Source organism: Trachinotus anak, unplaced genomic scaffold (genome assembly GCF_046630095.1).
Source record: "Trachinotus anak isolate AG129_WGS33_773 ecotype Australia unplaced genomic scaffold, CSIRO_AGI_Tana_v1 ptg000028l, whole genome shotgun sequence".
Taxonomy (NCBI): domain Eukaryota; kingdom Metazoa; phylum Chordata; class Actinopteri; order Carangiformes; family Carangidae; genus Trachinotus; species Trachinotus anak.
In genome coordinates, this window is record NW_027273879.1 from 9,213,016 (window position 1) to 9,236,018 (window position 23,003).

Genomic DNA, 23,003 nt, shown 5'->3' on the forward strand with positions numbered 1-23,003 from the left:
TCCAATCAGAGAGGGTTACGAAATAGTTTTTGATTATTTTATATCATATAAATAATATTACCTTGTATGTTACATACAAAATGCTATGTTATATATAAAAATGCTCTAGCTGTAGTGAAGATTTGTTTCCATGGCATACTGCTCCCAGAGGATATTAGATATTAGATTTTGACCACCTATAAATCCTGGTTAAAAACTTTCATGTTTTGCCTTTGATTTCCTTTTCCTCTACTCTTAATGTCCTTCAGAGGCCTTTTCATTATTTCTCACTTATATTTAGATGCTAGATGTTTCCATGCATCATCATTATTATAATAAACTTGTGTATGAAGTGTGATGTGGAGGCGAACGCGCCCCCATCTCTGCACACACGTGGTCTGCGATCAACTCGCGAGATCACGCGGCTCGCGGAGCTTTGGCTTAGCACGTGTGCTGATTTTTTTTTTTTTTTCTTTCTTTTTTTTTTTTTTTCTAGTGTGGCTCTCAGCTGCCGAGGCGGATGATGATGATGGCGGAGCTGGTTCAGGGACAGGCCTCGGTGGCTCAGCCCGGAACGAAAGATGACTTCGCAGACACGATACGCCGGGTCCGACAGGTAAAACGCTCTTCGGCGAACACAGCAGGTGTGGCGCTTTCGGGGAGCACAAGCAGCGGGTCGGCGTGTTGGAGCAGGGCAGGACTTTGGTCGGGGCACCCCGGACCCCCTACTACAAACACTCCTCATGCAGCAAGCCAGCCAGCGAGCTAGCAGGCTAACGTTAAGTAGCCGAGATAGCTGAGCGGACAGATTAGAGTTTACTCGGGGCAGAAGACGCGTCGATTAACGGGGTCAAAACTTTCCAGAAATGACCACACAGGCCGTATTTGACGGGACACACGGTGGTCTTTTGTAATGTCGAAGTTTGTGCAACTTTAGTAAGTTAAGTCGACACGCAGCAACCTGTTGTCAAGTCAGAAGTTGGACTTAGCTTAGCTTGCTAACTCACTAACAAGTTTGAGACCTTGGATCCTGACCCGCAACGTGATTAAAACCTGAGCGTTTAGTTTAGTCACGAAACCTGAGAAACCCAGCAGCCTGACACGCTGCTGGGTTTCAAGTTAGCTTTACTAAACTGGTTGTTGCCCCCATTTAAAGACACACACATTGAAGAGCTTGGTCACTAAACCACATGCAGCCCTGACGTTTAAACCCCCTTCATTTCCCTTCTTTGACCTCATATGAAGCTTGTCTGTAAAACGCGAAGCACAAGTTGCACACAATAACAACACCGAGTGGGCTAATGTAGCTGGTGTTAGCTTGCTAGCATGCGTGTGTCCTAACAGATAGGCCATGTAATGTAACGTCATCTGTTCAAATAAGCCTCCCTCCACTCCTCCTGGTCGCCACACAAGGATTTTTCCATTGCTGCCTGGAAAATACCTGAAAAATATGCAGAAAACAACCAGCATTTCACTACTCACTTCCTTAACAGGTATAGGTTTACATAATTTAACTGTAGCAAAGATGGTCACTGTAGTTGTGCTGGCATTAAATTGTACTGTAATGGAAGATTAGTAAACTACTATCTGCACTTAATAGTGTGCAAATTGGACTTTAGTCATACAGCCCCCCCCCCCCCCCCCCCCCCCCCCCCCCACCTATGTAGATTTAAAGCACATGGAGTATCTCTATCTGTAAATTTTTAATCCTGATTTGCATGATTATAAAAAAAGATGTGCAAATATCAGCCAGAACAGTTCCAGAGTACAGTGGAAAATATTGACATAAAAAAAAAACCACACACAAAGCATTTCTTTGACAGGTACATTTTATCTCATTTTGCACATAGATCCAGAGAAGCAAATGAAATGTCACTGCCCTCCTCTGCCGTCTACTTTCTTATCTGCGCTCACACCTTGTTCACAAGATCTTGGATTGGCCAAAACTGACAGATTCCTACTGAGGAGCAACGTTTTGTATCATTGTCTTAACAGTAACAACAGATAGGATCTGTCGCCACTGTTTACAGAAAGTCCCTCTGTCATTTTGTGTGTTATCATAAGACGTTGAAGTGGCATGTGATAACAAGGCAAGTGGTAAGAGGTGAGCAGCGGAGGCTTAGTTCCAGTGCTTGTCTGCACTGGTTTGCATTGTGTGGTGTTGGTTACCATAGATGCACCAATACAAGTTACCTGCTTCTCACTGACATTTAAATGTTGAAGCTGCAGATGCATGTTACCTGCTCTGTTGTTGTTGTTTTTTTTTAATTAAACAATTATCAGAGCACTGTGTAAACGAAATTAACTCAGCAGATGTTGACCTCTGGATTAGGCCTCCCATTCGCTAATTACTGGATCCTGCCTCCTCCTGCTCACTCCCTCTGCTCTGTTACTGTTTGCAAAATGCCAGTGTCTCACTGTCACTAAATGTACTCATCTTGACCCTAAACATAACCATTAACATCAACTCTTTGTAAACCAGCTAAGCATAAACACACCAGGTCTTGTAAAACATAACAACCTCAGTGAGTTGAAGTCAGTCATGAATAGTGTAGATTACTGCCGAAACAGTCGTGCCACAGCGGCCAGCGGACAAGGGGTTTCACATCCTAAATCTAAACTAAATACTTTGGTTCCCATGTGACTACATACTATGTGATTTCATTTGTCTTATTTTTAGACAAATCAGACATATAAGTACATATTTAAAGTATGAAACTTGACTGACTATATTTTAAATATTCACTCAGCAAAGATTGCATTCAAGAAGTGAGTCTACCTTGAAGGTCTGTCCAGTGCCACAGTGGTGTTTACCCAGAGGCCTCACTGGACATCAAAGGGGGGGGTTGACAAGTTTGTACCAGACAGTTTGCCACAAAAACCACCAGACTGCTTGTTTGTAATTGGCTGCATATTTTCCTCACAGTCAGATTTTGATCAATGTGACTCCTCTTTAACTTGCAATAAATACAACAAGATAAACTATTTTCCGAGTAAATATAGGATACTGAACTTAATATGTTAATAGACATACTGTCAAAATATACCTAACCTACCACTGTTATGGGCAGGGTTGATAAAACAGGCAGGTGTTTGAGAGGATACTTCTCAGCTATGTGTCCAGCTGTAGTGGAGCAAAACCCTCGAGAAACGCTTTTTTTAAATTATTTTTTATTTTTTATTTTATGAAGTGCAGCCATTTCTTGAGTATTGACTTCAGCTACAATGCTTTCCATGTTGCTTGACTCACACATAGCTACAGTAATGTCATATGAAACAGCCCCCCCACACCTGCTTCCTTTCCTGCCTCCTTATTTCCATGGCACCCCTCTCGCTTCCACCGGCGGGCTCTGAAGTAGATAATCATCCCTGAAGGTGATGGAAGACTCTAATTGCCGTCAATATATTTTCATATTGTGAAAAAAAAACTCCAGTCAGGCACAGATGTCAATTTAGTGTAATTTTCTGAAATGCTATACTTTTGTATGGAAGGAGAGGTGGCGGATGAACTGGGAGTGGAAAATGCTGTTGGCGCTCTTGTGCAGCGAAACTGAAGATTTAAATGCCCATCACCGCAGAACATGAGCATCTGCTTTAGGTCGGCAAGTGGATGATTTTGAAAATAGACATAGATTGATTTTTAGCTAAGCTGTAATGCAAATAAGTACCCTCCTGAAGTAGTGTGTAAGCAGTTGTACACTTTCCGTCAGAGAAACATGTAGAGAATGTATATCTGGTAGGCCACAAATTTACATATCGTTCCTTGGGCCAGTCCCTGATTTTGATCTGGGGGTTAAAAAAAGTGCATATGATGAACTTTAAATAGTTCTGTGTTTTCACACTACATGACTAGAGAGGGATGTTAAGTCTCAATACTTTTGGTACTAAAATTAAAAACTGCTGGCATCAAATACATATATTTGTTTATTCTTTCATCAGATCGTTCTTGATTTATATGCCTGTTTCAGACTACTCTAGTTACTGCAACCAAAGCTATTATAAAGCTGCTTGTGTGAAAAACATGTTTATCTTGCTCAAATTAAAGTATCAACTCAGGTAACATATCAGCATTGGTATATAAAAAAAAAAATTCAAATAATACTAAATACTTGGTCTAGAACTTGACATTGCTGGCCTTGACTTATGTTAATTAAATTTTTTTTTTTTTTTTAATCCAAACATACAGAAACTGCAATCAAATGAAAAACTAGCACAAACTACAGCTCGTAAAGTAACTTTTCTGGTACCAATGTGATCATCATTATCATACCTTGTTTACTGTTTGTACAAACAGCCTGCACTTCGGGATTGAAAAAAAGTGGTTAGAAATGTATTTTTTTGTGTTAGTGCTTTAGGCAGCTGTCGTAACTTTCAGGCAAATCATATAGTGGAAAATTCAGTCAGTTGAGATATTGCCGTGCCCTGTAAAGATTTGTGTCATTTGTCAGCGAAAGCACAAAAAAGCCAGTTTAGTCAGTGAGAGCTGGCACATGACAGATGTTTCAGGGAAAACACCAGTGTCGGTAGTCTCAACAAGAGCTGTAGCAGACTGCTTCAAGCTACTCTAATGTTGCACAAAGTGCAGTTTTCAGCTGCTGTCAAAAAAATAACACTCCACACAACAGGCTTCACAGCAAACTTGATGCTTGATGAAAGCAACAAGAAAAGAGAACGTGTCACACTTATCTTGAAGGCTTGTCCTTGATGTGTCTTGGAAAGGAAACGTATGTTCAAAGAACATCGTCACTTATCCACTTTTTTCACTTTATTCCATCGCACACCCACTGTGATGTGTCCCCAGATGGCAGCCAAGATGGGAGGAGACCAGATGCCCAACATGAACAGTTCCTCTCCGGTCTTAGACCCCACCCTCTATGGCTTTGGAGGCCAAAAACGTTCACTAGACAATGGAGGTAAGCCCTCATTATACACACAGAAATCACTGATGCTTTAGCATTTATCCTGCATATCATGTGCATGGACACCTTCATAAAAACATGAGATGCTCTGTGGCCCTCATCTGCATGTTCAAACTGTGTGTGTTTGTGTCACTTCTAAGGGTTTTGCTCCGTCCAACCTAAAAAGTTGAGCCTAAAAATAAGACCAGCTGTCTGTTGCCATTTCTCTTTTGGATGTGGTTATTTTTGCTCTAACCAATCAGTAACGAGTCACAGATTAGCCAAAGTAATTTTCAGTGAACACAAAAGCTGCAGCAGTGGTCACGTGGAGCTGCTAACTTTCTAAAGTTTTCCATGTCAGTTGAAGAAAGTTATTTCTGTAAATCAGCACACAACCTACACATCTCATTCTTGCTCACTTGATACTAATTTCTAGCTTCAAATCTCTGATTGATCATTTGTTTTTCTAACCAGGGAAACAGACAGTGAGCCTATTTCGAAATGCTGAAAAAAATAGTGGAAATGTTTTAATGCCCCAAAGGATGTTTGAACAAAGACTGATCCTTATGTCTCAGTGGATATGACACAGTACATTTGTTCAATAGCTGTAGCATCTGTTTATTTATGAAACCCCAGATTTCAACAGACTTAAGCAACATAAAACAGAAATATGATAATTTATTTCATAATATATCGATATTGCCTCTCAAAATATTTCAAAATAAGAAAGCAATTTTTGTCTTCAGATTCTGTGCGTTCTGTGAGGTTTAAAAGCAAGACTGCTATCGAACGAAATTCCCAGATGTTTATACGATAGAAGAACTTAAATTGCAGTACCATTATGTTTATGGTCTGCATGTAATATGAAATAATTTAGTCTTATCAGCACTCAGTATAAGTTTGAGGCTCTGCAGAGATGGTGAGGGGCTGGAAGTGTTTTTATCGTTTTCATCCTTTGAAACAGTGACCCAGTTTGAACTGAACGTAGCATTGCTCTAAAGGTGTAACAAACTAGAAAAAATGCCTGTGAAACTTTACCTTCTGTCCCTGTCAAACTCTCCTTCACTGGTGAGAGAAGCTCTGTGTCTCCACTTGTGTGTCACTTAAGCAGCTTTATTAATTGGTTAGAAATTTCATATCTGGACTTTATCATTTATGATTTGGTGTCCTTAGTGAAAAATGTTGCAGTGCACCACAGATGGAGCTATGCAGGGGAAACTCTGATCTGTAAAGTGACAGCTGTTTTTTTTTTTTTTGTTTTATTTTCATGGTTGTGTGGAGTATTAAGTGTCTGACAGTGCAGTAAGAACATCCTATCTCATTGTGCCTTGCACACAAAACAAAGATTTGATCCATTTTATATCCATGAAATGGCAACACTCGTCATTTATCCCGTCCTCCTCTTATCTTGTCACAGCTGTTGGTATGATATTTCAGCCCTGAATGCATGGATAGATAAATCATATGCAATTCTGGTTTAGGTATGGTTGAGGTGCTGTTATTGTTTACAACAACTTGTCCTCAGTTTTTCTTAGTGAAGGTTGTCCCACAGACACAGAAAAGGTGTCTGTGTAGCGCTGCAGGTAGCTCTCAGCATTTAATTATCAAATGTATAAGAATGCAAATACACGCCCAACACTTTATCCTGCAGTCTTGTCCTTGTATGAATTCAGTACACCTCCTTTTTTGTATTCATAGCTGTTCCATCCTCAAGCATTAACCCCAGTGCATTTCCAGAAGAAGTGAAATCAGTGCAAACAACCATAAAATTGATTGAACCTGCTAGATATCAACTCAGGTGTTCACATCCATGGCAGCACATCCTCCAGTGACCCTGCAGGACCCTTGCTTGGTGCTACCTGTCAAAATTCAATTCAGTACCAGCAGCCACTGACCCAGCTGCTGCCTTTCTCTCTTTCTGAGCAGCTCTGATTGAAACACTCACTCATATACTCGCAGGCCTGATTTCCATGCCGGTGAAAGCCCCCCTCTGTGGGGTCATACACGAACATGAAGGATTGGCAGGACCACATCCATCTGCTCCTGTCCCCTCTAGAGCAGACTCATTCGTTCTCATTTTGCTGTTTTAGTGGTTATAACTTTAGAAGATATTTAAAATATTATTTTTAGTCATGGTCTCACATTATTTCTCATATGTTAATTTGTTTGCTTTCTTCCTCTTTCTCTCAGTAGGGAACCACCTTGGTGCAATGGTACATCAAAGGTGAGCAGAGCAAAAGCAGTTTCTGTTTATTTGAATGTCCTTTTGATGTATTCATAGTGTTTAATCTGCCTCAGTTATCTCGCATTGAGGTCGTGTATTCTTTATTTTCCTGATCATGAATCTTTTCAACGTCATAGGTTGCTGTGTCTCACTTTCAAAGACACATCCCAAACCCAAAGATATTTATTTTATCATCACGGAAAACAAAACAAATCCACACAAAAAAAAAACAGGCAGTAAATATTGACATTTTAAAAGCTGGATTCTGTTAATATTTGACATTTTTGTTTGTAAAATGACGTAAACAGTGACTCTGCTATCAAAATTGTCTTCCCAATACAAAACAAGTAATTTTCAGAGCTGATTCAATCAGTCAGCTGATTTATAGTTGAATAGAAAATTAATAGGTTATAGTTTTTTTTATCTTTTTTTTTTTTTTCAAATACCAAAACTTAACTGCTTCCAGCTTCTCAAATGTAAATATTTGCTGGCTTTCTTAGTCTTTTGTGGTAGTTACCCAAAAATCTATGACATGTTACAGACCAAACTATTGACAACTGAATCTACAGATTGGTTGATAATGAGAATAATGATTAGTTGCATCCCTGATAGTGTCAGCTCCATTTTTTTTTTTTTTTTTACATGTGCAAGTTGCTCCAGAGAGAAGTCTGGTTTTTGATGATCTTGATTTTATTTTCTTTGGTGAGCCAGAGTTATTAATCATGTCCTAATCTTTCACAGGGCTTTCGCGACAGAAGACTACAAAGTGCCTGATAAGATGGTGGGGTTCAGTAAGTAGCCCTTGAGTTTGTTTATAGTCAGTACTAATGTTTGACATGTAATCACCAGTATTGACATTCTACTCAGTTTTTGGGTCACTTCTAGGGGCCACAGTCTAAATTTAAAAAGGCTTAAAACTGGTCTTTTTTCTCCCCATCCTCATAGTCATTGGAAAAGGAGGAGAGCAGATCTCAAGAATTCAACTGGAATCGGGTTGCAAGATCCAGATTGCTTCAGGTAAATTGTAAATAAACGCATTATAAAAACGCCCACCTCTTTCTGCTGCTAGAAGCAACTGAGAGACTTGAGCCATAAACTGGAAAGACAGTGATACAGTGAATTCCCATTCAAAAGTAATAGTGTGTGTGTGTGTGTGTGTGTGTGTGTGTGTGTGTGTGTGTGTGTGTGTGTGTGTGTGTGTGTGTGTGTGTGTGTGTGTGTGTGTGTGTGTGTGTGTGTGTTTTTTTTCACACTTGATTGTGTTGTAGATTTAATTGTAAAAGGGTAATTGCAATTTTGCTCATCAGTCTATATGCAATAATCCATGAGGACAATTATGGCTGGAGCCTTCAGAAAAGTCCAGGTCATCATTTTATTCTGGTCTAAACCACCAGCTCTATTCTTGTCACTTTTTAATCATATACAGTTCTTGGGGGAGTAAAAAAGGACAGAAAAATGTATGTATATTGCTATGTGGGGTGTGAGACAGGAACAAAGGGCACTATACAATTAAATGCAGTCTAATACAAGAGTCCTACTACTTTTTAATTAGCAAAATTTGTCTTTTTGTTAAAACTATGGCAGAGAAATGGTGTATTTGAAACCATATTAGTGGTAATTTTGGCAACTGCGAAGTTGCAGTTTTCTTGAAGTTTGTGATTTGTATCATTGTTTTTTTTTCACTTACAACAGACATTTTCCTTTTTAATATAAACCTACAAGACATCATTACATATATCAAGTTTGTCAGCGAAAACATTTTATATATTAAACGGCTAGAAGTTGCTTGGCGTTCTTCTGGACCCACATTCTTCATATGTTTGCAATGTGTTTCTATTGTGGTCTACTCTGCACACATTGCATGTCTGTCTGATCCTGGAAGGGGGATAGTGCCTCTGTCCCTCCTAATGAGGTTTCTTCTGGAGAGTTTTTTCTTATCCAAACATACTGAAGTCTTTTGAGGCAAATTTGTGATTTTTGGACTGTGTAAATAAATTGACTTGACTATACTGTTGTCTACTTGATCTTTTGTATGTGAGATTGTACAGTTTATCTAATTTTCTTATTTTGTTACAGACAGCGGAGGCATGTTGGACAGACCCTGCACGCTGACTGGCAGCCCAGAGAACATTGAGTAAGTCTCAGCTTTTTTAAAAAATATTTTATGTTTAACTTTGAATTTGAACAAAATATAAACATATATAAAGTCATAAAACCACAGCTCCGTAAGTAATCTTGAGGAATTTGTGACTAGTCAATAGTAATGATATTCTCACATCATATCTGAAACCAGTGTTGACAGTGTGTCCAAATAGTTAAATAAGACGACAATTCTTCTGAAATATGTTTTATTCATTACTATACACTTCTTAAGAGATGCATAATATTATTTTTATAGACTTTTTTTGAAAGATCCTTATATGTGCACTGATGGTTGTATAATTCCCTTATTAACAAAGTTCTGGATCTAATTCTGGGGTAAATCCTGTAATTTTAGTCACAGAGAACCAGAAATCAAACCAAAAGGTACAAACTTTTCCATAAAATCAGGTGCAGAGCAAGAAGGGAGCCCTCCTCTGCACCACCTCTAAAACACATCTCTGATACGTTCTGATATTTGTGTAGTCTCTCTGGTGTGAAATAGAGTTGGTGAGGACAATTGTAATGGACCAGTCTGTGTGTAGCATTAACTGTTTTTCAACTCTCAACTTTGATAGATTTACTGAAACTGCACAGAGCAAGAGGAAAGTGTGCCCTATTGTTGTGACAAAGAGGGCGCGAACTCAAATCTCTTCACATCTCCTCTTAATCACCTGAACACCTCTTTCAACATTTGACAAAGAAAAATGTGACACAGAACAGTTTTTGTGCAGAATCTGTAGCTGTGGTGAAAAATGTGTTGCGCTCCACCCCCAACAGGCAGGCCAAGAGGCTGCTGAGTGAGATTGTGGAGCAGTGTCGGTATGGTCCAGGCTTCCACAGTGAGATGGACGGCAACAGTTCCATCCAGCAGATCCTCATCCCTGCCAACAAAGTCGGCCTGGTCATCGGCAAAGGAGGGGAAACCATCAAACAGCTGCAGGTCTGGTAGTAGGTCACACTGAACATATGGCACTTGCATTCATTGTTCACAGTAAAAGTCCTAGAGATAGGGGACATGCAGTTTCTACTAGTTAGTGTCTGCTGAGTGACACACTTTTTTTTTTTTGTTTTGTTTTTGACTAACTCACTTTTTGTGTAGTAGTCATTTTGTCGACAGTCTGTACAGTGATGGTGAGTAAGATGTTAAACCTATCAGGTGGGTTAGGGTTACTCACACAAACAGTGAGGTTTAAAGGTGTGGTCAAACTCTATATTTTTGGAAAAAAAACAACAATCAGTCAGACTAAAAAGTATTGTCTGCGTGGCCAAAGCCTGACATCGCTGATTCCTCTGTGCTTGGAGCGCCATTGTTTTTGTTCTTGCAGCTATTAAAAACTCATCACTGAGCCACAGCATTGCACTAGGTGACATGATCTTCACTGCAAAGAACATGGGCACTTGAGTCTATTTTTAGTTGATCCCACATACACCAACCTGTGCTATAAATACCCACTAAAACACCACATCTGTAGCTGGAAACAGTTTCCTACAAATACACTATTTAGCCTGATTTCAGTAGTGTTGGCTAAAAAAACAACAACAAGAAACTATGGTGTCTAATGAAATTATTTGTCTTTAGTGTGAAGCAAAGGCCTTGGAGCTGGTTGACTGTTGGTTTTGGGTTTTTAATGAAATTTGTTGACAATAGCATTAAGTATCTGCAGCCTCAGACCTCAATCACACTCCCTTGTGGATGTACACACAGACATTTTGAGCACTTATTCGCATAAAAACCCACATGGATGTTTTTGAGTGAGTGAATTTTTTATTTTTTTTTTCTAAATTAACTAGCAGAAAATTTTCTTTGAAAAGACAGGTTAGAGTATAGATTTTGAAAACTCTTATATGGTCTTAATCTGCTCAAATTGCATTCCACTTTTATTTTCTTCAATTTTAAAAATAAACCTTTCAGATTACTTGAAATATCTTTTCACATCCTCCATGAGGATTCAACCTCTGGTAAAGATCAAAATAAAACCTGTTCTTTGAGACGTGACAGACTTTCCACCCATGAGAGTGAAAAGTCTTTTGAGCCCCAGGTAACTCTTGTTTTCTGCTTCCGTCTGATCGTACCCCTGCAGGAGAGAACAGGAGTGCAGATGATAATGATTCAGGATGACCCCATGCCCACTGGAGCAGACAAGCCTCTGAGAATCACTGGGGATCCCCACAAAGTGCAGGTCAGTCTCAGAGGAACTCTGTGTGTGCCGCTATCTTTCCAGTTTACACTCAATTTTACACATTTTATGCCTTCAGTCAAACATTTGAAAACCTCTTTGTTTTTAGTAAGAGACTTTCAGCTGGACGCTTGTTTTGCTTCATTTCAGCATTCTTTGATGAAATTGTATTATTTATAAAGATTTTGGTGTGTCTCTGTAGCAAGCCCGTGAACTTGTGGTGAAGCTTATCCGCGACAAGGACCAAGGAGACTTCAGGGCTGGGAGAGCAGAGTATGGATCCAAAATGGGGGGAAGCAGCCTGGATGTAAGAGCCTGCCTCTTTGCTTTTCAAATTCTGGACATTTATTTATTTATGTATTTGCTCAGAAAGAGGATCATTTGTCTTTTCTAAACCCTTCTTTCTGTCCTCATTGTGCAGGTGGTTGTGCCCAGATTTGCTGTTGGTATCATCATCGGCAGGAACGGAGAGATGATCAAGAAGATTCAGAATGATGCTGGGGTCAGGATCCAGTTCAAACAAGGTGAGAAGATAATACGATAGTTGACATGCACCTCCTCAAAAAATATAACTACACATTGATGGCTATGGACATACCACATAGGGCACAGCAAGAACTGTGATAGGTCAGAGGTCAGGCTGCTTGTGTTTAACCCTGCAAGGTACTGATGACAGTGAAGGTGGTTCATAGTCAAGATGACGTTATGGAAGGTGAAGAAAGACTCGACAGCTTGACTCTTTCAGTACCACACATTTATAGCCTCACACACAGTGAGTGAATAAATGTAAACATGCTGAGTACACAGTGACAGTAGTAATCTCTGATTCAGTAATGACAGAAGGTCAAATAGAAGTTACCTTGTTATAAAACCAGTTCTATGAGTATGTGCATAACGGTCATATGCAAAATGAATGAAAGAATCCAAACACATTTCTAAAGGAAATATAATTAAAGCACGATACAGCCATATCAAACCATCTAGTGTTGTGGTGGTAATATCAATAGGTTAAATCAGGCGCAGATCTATAAATCAAAATCTACGCTGTAGATATTTACAGCAGAACCCTTTGTGTCAAACAGAAATCCAGCTTTATCCTTGATAAAGATTTTAAATCTGAATGATACATTTCAGACCTATCAATAATGAGAACCGTGTCAGATAAATACTTTGGTCTGAATCTGTTTTCAGGCTTAGTTTTTAATGAAGCAGGCAGCACTCCAGGAAATGATCCTGTTTATTTTAAAACACAGTATGTATCATTTGGAAAAGGAAAACATTTGACATAAACGTTCTCACTTACATTTACACATTCGGCATAAACTTTCATCCAAAGCAACTCACAAGTGAGGGACAACACCAAAGCTTCAGTGCAGTCGGAGACCTCGGTCTGGCCTGTTCTGGTGGGAGTCGGAGTGTCTGACAGCTGATATAAAGCTTCACAATCATCTGAATTCATAGACAGTGATGTTTAATCCAGCCTAATCATCCACAAGCTCAGCATTTTTCACCGCTTAGTAACAACTCACTTGAGCTGTGAAATCCAAACTTGCACAATGTTAAAGCTATAGAAATATCAGGATATGAGACTTCTACTCGCTTGTAGCACTTGTCATTAAATATTTATATGATCCCAGAGCAGTTAAAGACCTTTTTGTCCTCTTGTACTTGTCCAGATGATGGAGTCAGTCCTGACCGAGTTGCTCAGGTGATGGGCCAGCCCGACCACTGCCACCACGCGGTCCACCTCATCAATGAACTTGTTCAAACAGCTCAGGTATGTGGTCAGCATCTGTAATAAAACACCATTTCACTGAACCTGTATTTTTACATAAAGCAGATTCACCAGATAATAAACTGAATGTATTTTACTTATCTAGGTTAGTTACACTGGTCATAAAAAATAAAAATATGTAGAGTGCTTGGATGAAACGTCAGTGGGAATTCTTTAAGAACCAATTTATGGTGCAAATGCTGCCATTTTTGTACTTCTTGTTCTTCCTTGACCTTTCCACAAAATGTCAGCTGACTGTTAGTGTTGGGTCAGTGGTATCCACAAAATTGCCCCATATCTTTCTGTAATTGACAGTGCTGTCATTTTTTTCTCCCGGTTCCCTCCTTCCAGGAGCGAGATGGATTTGGGGGAGTAATGGGACGTCGAGGACGAGGTGACAGTAACATGGGAGGACCTGGCGGACTGCAGGAAGTGACATATGCAGTACCTGCTGACAAGTGTGGCCTAGTGATTGGCAAAGGTAAGGAATGTTTTATTATCATGTTTAGAGTTGATTTAAACACCTGTTGATACTTTTTTTGTTCATACTTCGTTCTTTTTTTAAGTAGTAGCTTATATAAAAAGTTTCCAGTAAATGTGGGTTTGCTTTGTTTAATCGGTGTCTCACTGTTTGGTCTTCTCTCCCACGTGTGCTACATTCTGACTCAACTTTCTGTCAGAGAAGTGTTGCACAGTTCACCAATACAGACAGCCTTAATAAGAGTATATCCAACTCAACAGATTGCCATTTTCCTTTAATAATGGAACGCCGTTTGGTGTTCTGCCACTGCGTGAAACTGATGGGGGGGGGGGGGGGGGTGTGAGTGAGTGACCACCCTCCTATTCTCCCTCCAGGGCTCATGTATACAGCACAAGTGGCATTCATTGGCTTCACTAAGGGCTTAATGACGGGGATAATGCGTGTAATGTGACATTAATTGTTAAAGGTGCATAATAACAGCCCTCAATCATGTGGAAGGCTGCCTGGCATCTAATGAGGGTCTTTCAGCCCAATAGAGTGCAGCGAGGGAATGAATAGGAGGAATTAGCTTATTGGCTATTCATGCCCACTCTATTGCCAGCTATTTAAAAGTCATTGACCATTGCATTGGAAGGAGGTGTGTGTGTGTGTGTGTGTGTGTGTGTGTGTGTGTGTGTGTGTGTGTGTGTGTGTGTGTGTGTGCGCGTGCATGTCGCCTTGGTGTGTGTGTGCGCGCAGTGGTGGGTGGGGTCGGGAGGGGGGGGCCTCTTTACCTAAGATAAAAACATGGCAATAGAAATGTCAAGTGGCTTTTGTGCATGTAGTGGGGCGAGGGAAACAAATAAACCTGGGCGTTGCGTCCCCCTCTCTATGCATTAGCATATGAAGTGAGCCAATATGGTGGAGATGGCGGTGGGTCTGGGTGCTGTCAGCCGTCCCTTAAAGGGTGCGGTGATTAATATCTTTACGATGCCATATGCAGCCCATTGCCCCTCTGTTTTGACCTCCTACACACACACTCACACACTGCTTGTGATGAATCAAACCACCCACCAACCTGCTCAGACTTTAGCACCGGCTCAAACTCGGTGCAAGAGCCGTAACAAGAATCCTACAACTTTACTCACAAGTTTTGACCTAAAATAATCTAAACTCAGTAACATCAGTAACTAGTTTTTCAAGGGTTTTCAGTTGCATCTCTCTCTCTTCCTTAGCAGGTCGAGTTTGCTTAGTTTTAAAACTGAATCTTGTTTGGTTGAAATCTCCAGTTTAGTCTAAGTATTCACAAGATATGAGGAGAAATGGAGATCTTTTCTCACTACCCCCTAAAAATGAGAAATTAATGGCCTTAAATGTTAAACAGAAACTTGCTTAAGACATAAGTTGATGTCATTTATTAATTGTAAGTGGAATAATGCCATGGTATGATCATATAATGGCTTTTTTTGTTTGTTTTTTCTTCACAAAATTGTTTCCAAGTAAATAGTAAGTAAAAGAAAATCAGTCAGTTTAATGATTTTATTTATTAATACCCATCACAACTTCCCAGAACCCATGGTGATGTCATAGAATGACTCATGTTGTCAGGTCAAAAGATAAAACCTGTCTTTAGAAGTGAAGAAAAGCAATTTCAGAAGATGGAATCAGCAGCATTTTTGTTTAAAAAAACCTTTTGAAACCATGAATTGATTATCAACATTGAGCTGATTAATTTTCTGTTAATTGAATGAACTGTTTCAGCTGTAGAGCATATAATTAAGTGAGTGAAAATATACAAAACAAAGAAAATCCACTCTAGGCTATTCCTAGAAGGGCTGTCTGCTGGAGAGTGAGTTGATTTTGCAAATATTTTCCATACAGTAAGAAGCTTAGAGTTAGACACTAGTGTCATGTAAAAGCTGCTGTTGCATTAGAAATTTCCATACCATACATTCTGGCAGTGTTATTTTTCCCTTGAGGCCTCAGAGTTTTTCCCCACCACCAGCAGCTAACCAGTCCCTTGGCTTTGCCCTGAATACCGTCACCAGTTGCACTTTTGTATCCCCTTCTTTTCTCCAGCTCACTAAACCAGTCTCATTAATAAGGCCCGTATTATCTGTCCTCACTACAGCCCAGTCCATGAAATGAATAGTCAGGGTCTTCATTGCTCTCTGCTGTCTGACTAGAAGAGCTCATAATGGCTTCATTAAGGCAGAAGTTTCATTTGGTTGACAATGGGTTAATGGCCCATGTGCAGTCTGTTGGCAGCAAGGAATAGGCTATGGGAGGAGGAGAGGTTTTTGATGAGCGTTTTCATTCGGAGGTCAGCCAGGGTCATCCGAGTGTCAGCCACAAGTGAACAAATGTGTAATTGATGTTGGGACAGCCCCGGTGTCCCCCCGGGAAGCACCCTCAGCCTTTTTCGTTTAGATGGGCATTGTGGAAGGGGGGGGCGGCTGTATGCCCCCCGTTCACTCCCTCCTCTCATCACAGAGGACAACACAGAGTCAAGAATGAAAAGGGTAAAAGAGACAAATGATATCCCAGAAGGAGGATACGCTTCAATTTTGGCCCTTTTCTCCTGCCAGCTCTGTTTCATTTCTCCCTGCTGGTGTAATTGCTCTCCCCACACGTCGGGAAGCTGGCATCTGATGCAGAGGAGGGGGTGGTGTGCAGGAGATGTCTCCTTTTGTTTACCGATTTGCATGGATGTTACCACAGAATGGTAGATAAGTGGTGGGACACATGCCAGAGTCTTCATAAGGTAGAACTATCACATCAGTTTAGTCAAGTGAGTCGGTGGGATTCTGGTGTAGAGAAGTCAGGCCTAATGCTTCGGGATAGATGGGATGGATGGGAAGGATTCCCATGTTAATGCATGATAGTTTTCATGTCATCCAGAAAAATACTGCACATTGGAAATATAATGCTGTATTCATTTAGTTTAATTACAGTGACTGACACGAGGTGTTCACATGGACTTGATTCTCAGGCACTACTATGACACATCAAGTCAGATATATCAGTGCTTTCAGAAAACACAGTTCCCAGTCATAGTTATAACTTGGATATTGACATGAGTGTTATTTACAAACCAGAAACACCTGATCACAATAAATCTGATACCACATGAACCCACAAGAAAGTTGGGAGTGTGCTCAAAATGAACTAGTTTGTATGACATGTTGTCCCCACCCCACGCCCAGGACACACACAGATTTCACACATCGTAAAGCTGTGGGGTGAAGGGGTTTCAGATGTGAACACCACACTAATTCAGTCTATTTTAGCTGTTCTTGGTCTCTACCAAGTCCTGAGGGAAATATCAGGCTCTCTAGCTGCTAAGTGCTCCGCTATGCTCACCAGCTAGTCACTCTCAGTCTGCTGTTCAGTGCTGAGCAGGTGATGCAGTGGGTTTTTAGAGCCTTTGTGCTTAAAACAGTTGCCTGCTGCAGCTGAAAATGAGTATGAACCAAAATGTTAAAGTTGTGTGCAAGACAGCTGAACAACGAGCTGAACCTCACTATAAAGCTCCATAAAGCTGAGAGGAGCTGCAGCTGATCGTTCTCTGCCGGTTCATCACGATGAGCAACCCTTCTCACATTGTTTTTACTTTGTCATTTGATAGATTGGTGTTAAAAATATAAATTACAGCCACTTGAAGGACTTTTTCACAATTCTGTTATAGAAGTCTTGTGTCAGCCGCATACACAAACAATAAAAACTCATCATTACTCAATGCTTTTTTTAGGTGGAGAAACCATCAAGAACATCAAAGAGCAGTCTCGTGCCCACGTGGAGCTACAGAGAAACCCACCGCCCAACACCGACCCCAACGTGCGCATCTTCTCCATCCGAGGCACCCCTCAGCAGTTGGAAAAGGCCCGCCAGCTGATCGATGAGAGAATTGGGGTAGGTGGTCTGGCTCCGGCCCCCCCTGGCACTCCCCCAAAATGCTATTGTCTGGCCTGATATTCATGAGCACACATGTCAATGCGGGGAGCTGCTGGGGTGAGCTAGGCTGCTGTGGTCCTGGTGGCCAGCAGGATGTCACCAGAGGTTAAACATGAAGAATCCATCAAATGGACTTAATGGAGTGCATCAGCGGCCGGCTCTGCCCTCTGACCTTGCCTGTTGGCTCCCTTTAAACACAAGTGTGGTCTCTCACTCGCCTCCTCTTCCCTTTCTCTGCTGCAGGGCCCAGGAATGGGGAGCAACAGCAGCTTCGGTATGAATCCCTACAACCAAGGACCAACCACTCCTCCTCAACAGTAAGGATCGATTTCTCTCCTCAACATGTCACAGTTTGATATATTTGTTCATGTACTAGTGGTCAAACCTGTGCTGATAGTGTGACAGCGTCTTCAGTGGGAAATAATTTGAAGTTTTTTTTTTTTTCCCTCACTTTTAATTATATGTTTGTTTTTTGCCTGAAGTGGGCCTCAGACGTTCATGACTGGAGGATGGGGTACAACCTTTCAAATATGGCAGCCTCAAGGCCAACAGGACCACAGTAAGTCAGTGCACTAAGAATTAAACCATGTATGTGTTTTCTAGACAAAACCTCAGTAGAAAAACACAACAAATCAAGAAATCTGATCTGTTCCCAGCTGGGTAATTGTAGTCGATGTGTGACTCAATGAGGGAACAAACGGTACATAAACAGTTTTTGCCTCCTAAGTTGTTTCATTACCCATAAATGTCACTCAGAACAGAGCCATCGAATACGTGGCAAATTTCAGTGATTTAACCTGTCTAAGTCTTGTGCAGGGTGGGATTAGACCATTAAATTCCCCGTGGCTCAGCTCGTCTTTCCTGTACGCACAGATTTTAAACTTGCTGTTGATGGAAATCATTAGGACGCATAATTGCAGACAAGAGCAGAAGGTGAAAAGGGGGGAAAAGCTAAGCCCGCTCTCAGTAACTGGTGGTGTTATCTGTGTCTGGTTTCAGGTCACAATGGATCCCAGACGGGCCAGATGGACTGGGAGCAGTATTATAAAAAGCTAGGCAAGTGTCACTCAGAGAGAAAAGAATATTTAGTTTGAACAAGCAGCTCAAGGCCCACGTTGTTTTACTCTTCTGTTGCAATTTAAATTTCCTTCACTTATATGCACTTTAACTTTGTTCAGACCAGTCTGATGAAATAGCATTTACAGCAGAAGTCTTCAGATAGAAGCTGCTGTGTTAAATATTTAAAATGTTTTTAATGCTTGTTTACAGGTCAGCAAAACCAAGCCCAGAGCACCGCTCCTGAATACAACAAAGCCTGGGGTGAGTCCTTGTTTGATTTTATGAATACAACTCAAACTAAGGGGCAGGTTTGATCTCTGCCATCAGACTTCAAAGCTGCAAATGTGACTTAATATTCCTGATTCCTGCTCCTCTAACTCTTCCTCATCACTGGTTTTTCCTCCCCTTCAGGCCAGACAGCCGGTCCTGGATCTCAGCAGACCTCTAATCCTGACTACAACGCCTGGGTTGACTTCTACAGACAGCCGATGGCCTACTTTAACCAGGGCGCACAGCAGACACAAGCCCCGGGCCTTCAGGTGAGAACCAACTCCCAGCACTGCCCCAGCACGTCTCTCACAGCCTCACAGTACAGATGTTAAAGGATAAACAAACACGAAAAGACCCAAAACTGTCCTGCATTAAACCCTCCCGTGTTTTGCTGAAGTAGTTTTAAAGAGGTGTAGATTCAACTGTATGCTCATTTTATAGGTTGTAGTTTGTGGTGCTGCTGAATTACTACATATACAGAGGTGTTTCTGGTATTAAACCAACCCTCACTGATATAACTGGAGTGGACAAAAGCCACCATCTGTAGAACAATTTCACTAAAAACTTAACATTACAACCTTAACGATGGGAGGATTTACTGCAGGGCTGTTGTATCAGATTGCATTAGTTTTAACAAGGTGTACCTAATAAACTGGCAGCAGAATGTGAATACATACAATATTAATAGGTCACAAATACATTGTTTCACTTTAAAACCACAAGGAACCATTGTTAATAGCAAATGTTCCTTGAACAGGAGTAGTGCTGAAACAATTAGTTAATCAACAGAAAGTTATCTGGAACTACTTTGATGATCACAAAATCACATTTTTCAAGCAAAAATGACATTTGTCAGTTGCACTTTCTCACGTGAAGAGTTTTCCTTTGACTTAAATGATAGTAAATTGAATATCTGTTGGTTGTGGACTCAGTTTTGGCTCTTAGCAATTGTAGTGGATATTTTTATAAGCAAAATAAATAACCAGTCAATAAAGAAAATAGTTATTACAATACAAGTTAAATACAAGTTTGTGTATAGTGTGTTTGTTGGGGACTATTTTTAGCTGTGTATTAATACACATTTGGTGCTCTGTTTTGTCACTCCCACATACACCTTCCTACAGTTCATCACAATGATGAAACATTTCAGCCAGTGCAGCAGAGAGTGTGTTTTGGATACCTTTTCAATAACAGTGTATAAGAAAAATATTATGCAGTTGAATGTGATACAAATTTTCAACTACACAACAAATGTTTTTAGTGCAAGTCACCACTGTAATCAGCTGCAATGTGGTTAAATATTGTGAGAAATGATCAACAAACTGATTTTATTCTGCAGGATCATTAGAGACGTCGCCAGGTTAAAGACTTGAATCACTGAGAGGATGAAAACAACCCTTTTTTAACAGAGGGGGTTCAAGATTTGCAACGCCTTGAAGACTTTTTTTCTTAGTGAGAAACACTAGCTGTAGAATGACTTATATGATAAAGTAATATTTCTAAAATCAGGAACATTTATTTGTTACTAAATGCTTATGTACACTGTTATTTTGGATAGACAGTATCTGGGATCCCTTTTTGGACTTGAGAGAGCTGTTTCGTTTTTCTATATTTTCCTGTCTTTGATTGTACCGCCAAAATGAACCCAAGAGTTGTAACATTTCAAAAGGCAATATGATCTATTTTTTCTAGTTATGTTGAAATGAAACCATGATTATGTGCTTAGCAGTCTTGAATACCGTTTGTCATATGTCATAAGATGTTTAAAGAGTGTGTTAAAATGTTTTCCTTTTACATAATTGAGTGAAATGAAACTGTGATGTTTTGTTACAGCAAATGTATTTTTGTTACAAGGTTTAAAAAAAGGATTAATGTCCGCCAGTGGCAATAGTTCTAATTTAATTCCTGTTGTGCATTGTATGCTGTTTTTCATTGTCATTTTATTGTACTCTGGTTTAAAAAAAAAAGGTGCAATATCTTATTTCACTTTTGAAACAAAGATGGGTTCTCTTATATTTTGACAGACTTTTAACTTGTAGTTTTAAGATGTTTTTTTTTTTTTTCTTTTTTCAAATGGAAATGTCATGGATAATTTATTACATTGATCTATTAGGACTTAGGGGGATGTTGCAAATAGCTTTTTTGCCTTTGCTACCTTGTAAAACTATGTATATATGCTCATATATTTGACTGTTAATTTAAAATATATATGTTTCATATATATATATATACTTATATAAAAATTATTTTTTCCTGTGATTAGTGTTGCAGGAAAATTGTCCCTCTTTTTCTGTTCTGTTTTCATACTGAAAATGTTCAAAGATTGTGAATGTGTGATTTGAAATTTGATGTTGCATCTTGTATTGAAGAAAAATAAGAAGTGGTAGATTTTTTTGTGTATGTTGTGTACCTGAACTATTCAAGACTGCTAAGCCTCTGTACTTCTACCTGTGTAATAATTAATGTAGTATTTTTATGTTTAAGTATTATGATCAAAAACTCTTATTTGGTACCTCCCAGTTCACTAACGCCACACTGAGCCCTCGCTGTGGACTCAGTGGGGCGTTGGACTCAGTCCAATGCTAATAACTTTTTAATTAATTTTTTTATTTCTTTGTGTGATCTAATATAAATGATGCATCACTATGGAAAAATGATTCTGGTATTAACGTCATTTCTTAATGAAAAGGGATATAATTTCAAAATGTCTAATTATGGTGTTTGTTTTTTTCCTTTATGTGTACAGTTAACCATGTATTAAAAACATCCAGACTACCTTTATTGTGTACTGTTAAGCTGATTTTCTGTTTCATGAACATTATAAACCTTTGAATGTCTTCTGTTGTATTCTGATACTAAGTGTTCAATTGTCTGAGTTTCACATTGGAAACTTTCCAAGAGCTCTATTGTATATACTAACAAATGATACATAGAGGATATATAGGCCAACTGTATGTTTTCATGTTTTATAAGCAGAAAATATATATATATTTTCTATAGACTACTGCCAGTTCTCAAATTCAAATAAATTTTCCGCAAGCCTCTCTTGTGGTTGAGTTATACTATCATTACTTGTTAACTGCAACACTTCTTCATTGCTGCACTTTACGGCTAATTAAATGTAGCTTTAACTTTTCTAATGCACTGCATCACATCTCCACACAGCTGCCAGTGTAAACGCAAATATATATTGGCTCTGCATTGTTAGGGATGCACAATTATAAATCTGCACGTCCTCAATTTGCTATTTATTTATTTTATTTTTTTAATTTGGAAGAAATGTTCTTGATGCTTCTTGTTGTGGGAAAAGTTTTGATTTAATTCTCTATCAGCCATTTGCAATATCAACACAAATGGTTTTGAAGTGTTGGCATTTTCATTGAAATTTTGGTGTTTTCATGTGATGTAAAAGAAGGAATGAACACTTATCATTTTTTATTTATTTTTTTTTTAATTTACACCTGACACCATGAGCACTATCTTTCAAATCGGACTTGAAAATCAGTTCGGTATCAACATCGCATCTGTCTACTCTGTTAAAATGCCAAAATACACTATCAGGTATGGTTATTTGGTCAAATACTGCTATTTAACAGTTATATTTTTCATGACAAATTTCAGTCTATTCCTTGCTCATTATTTGCAGATTTCCTATATTTCCATGTCTCATTGGTCCCTAAACAGTCCATGTAATATTTCCACCCTTTCCCTCCCTTCACAAGTAAACTGTCGCAGCATCTCATCCCTCAGGCCCCAGTGAGATGTTCCTCTCCACCCCCTCCAGACTCCTTCCAGCTTTTGTCACTGCACATCTTTGCGCTCAGCAGGGAGGCTCCTGCCACAGTGGACCCTGCACGGCCCCTGCATTGATGCTGTGCAGCTGTTTCCAAATCCAGCCCTTGATTTTGATCCTCTTCCTTTTTAACGCGCCGTCCCCGTGGACACTTCTGACCTGGTGGTCCAATGTGGCCGTCTAATAATGTACTTGTTCACAGACGGAGGTTAAGAGGCACGATGATTATTAATATCATTTGTGGACACATTTTCCTCCTGCAGGGTTATTTTA

The 23,003-nt window shown here is 39.7% G+C and overlaps 1 protein-coding gene across 3 annotated transcripts; it reads left to right on the forward strand.

The window, feature by feature from the left end:
- The first annotated feature begins 457 nt into the window (after positions 1-457).
- fubp3 (far upstream element (FUSE) binding protein 3) lies at positions 458-21,714 on the forward strand. Of its 3 annotated transcripts, none has more exons than XM_071466058.1 (19): positions 458-595; positions 4,781-4,892; positions 7,068-7,101; positions 7,843-7,892; positions 8,047-8,118; positions 9,178-9,235; positions 10,021-10,183; positions 11,325-11,423; positions 11,623-11,727; positions 11,842-11,944; positions 13,097-13,197; positions 13,546-13,675; positions 17,406-17,566; positions 17,852-17,925; positions 18,091-18,167; positions 18,608-18,664; positions 18,878-18,928; positions 19,079-19,206; positions 20,277-21,714. In XM_071466058.1, the coding sequence occupies exons 1-19, from the start codon at positions 500-502 to the stop codon at positions 20,283-20,285; spliced, it is 1,680 nt and encodes a 559-aa protein (XP_071322159.1). In that variant the 5' UTR covers positions 458-499; the 3' UTR covers positions 20,286-21,714. The 3 variants fall into 3 exon arrangements, with proteins under 3 accessions (XP_071322159.1, XP_071322160.1, XP_071322161.1); XM_071466059.1 differs by having other exon boundaries at positions 7,071-7,101; XM_071466060.1 differs by lacking the exon at positions 18,608-18,664.
- The last annotated feature ends 1,289 nt before the right edge of the window (positions 21,715-23,003 follow it).

Coding starts and splice junctions, on each gene's coding strand:
- fubp3 (XM_071466058.1), top strand. CDS start 500: ATGATGATGATGGCGGAGCTGGTTCAGGGACAGGCCTCGGTGGCTCAG. Junction 4,893..7,067: donor ACGTTCACTAGACAATGGAG/GTAAGCCCTCAT, acceptor TCTTTCTCTCAG/TAGGGAACCACCTTGGTGCA. Junction 10,184..11,324: donor AAACCATCAAACAGCTGCAG/GTCTGGTAGTAG, acceptor GTACCCCTGCAG/GAGAGAACAGGAGTGCAGAT.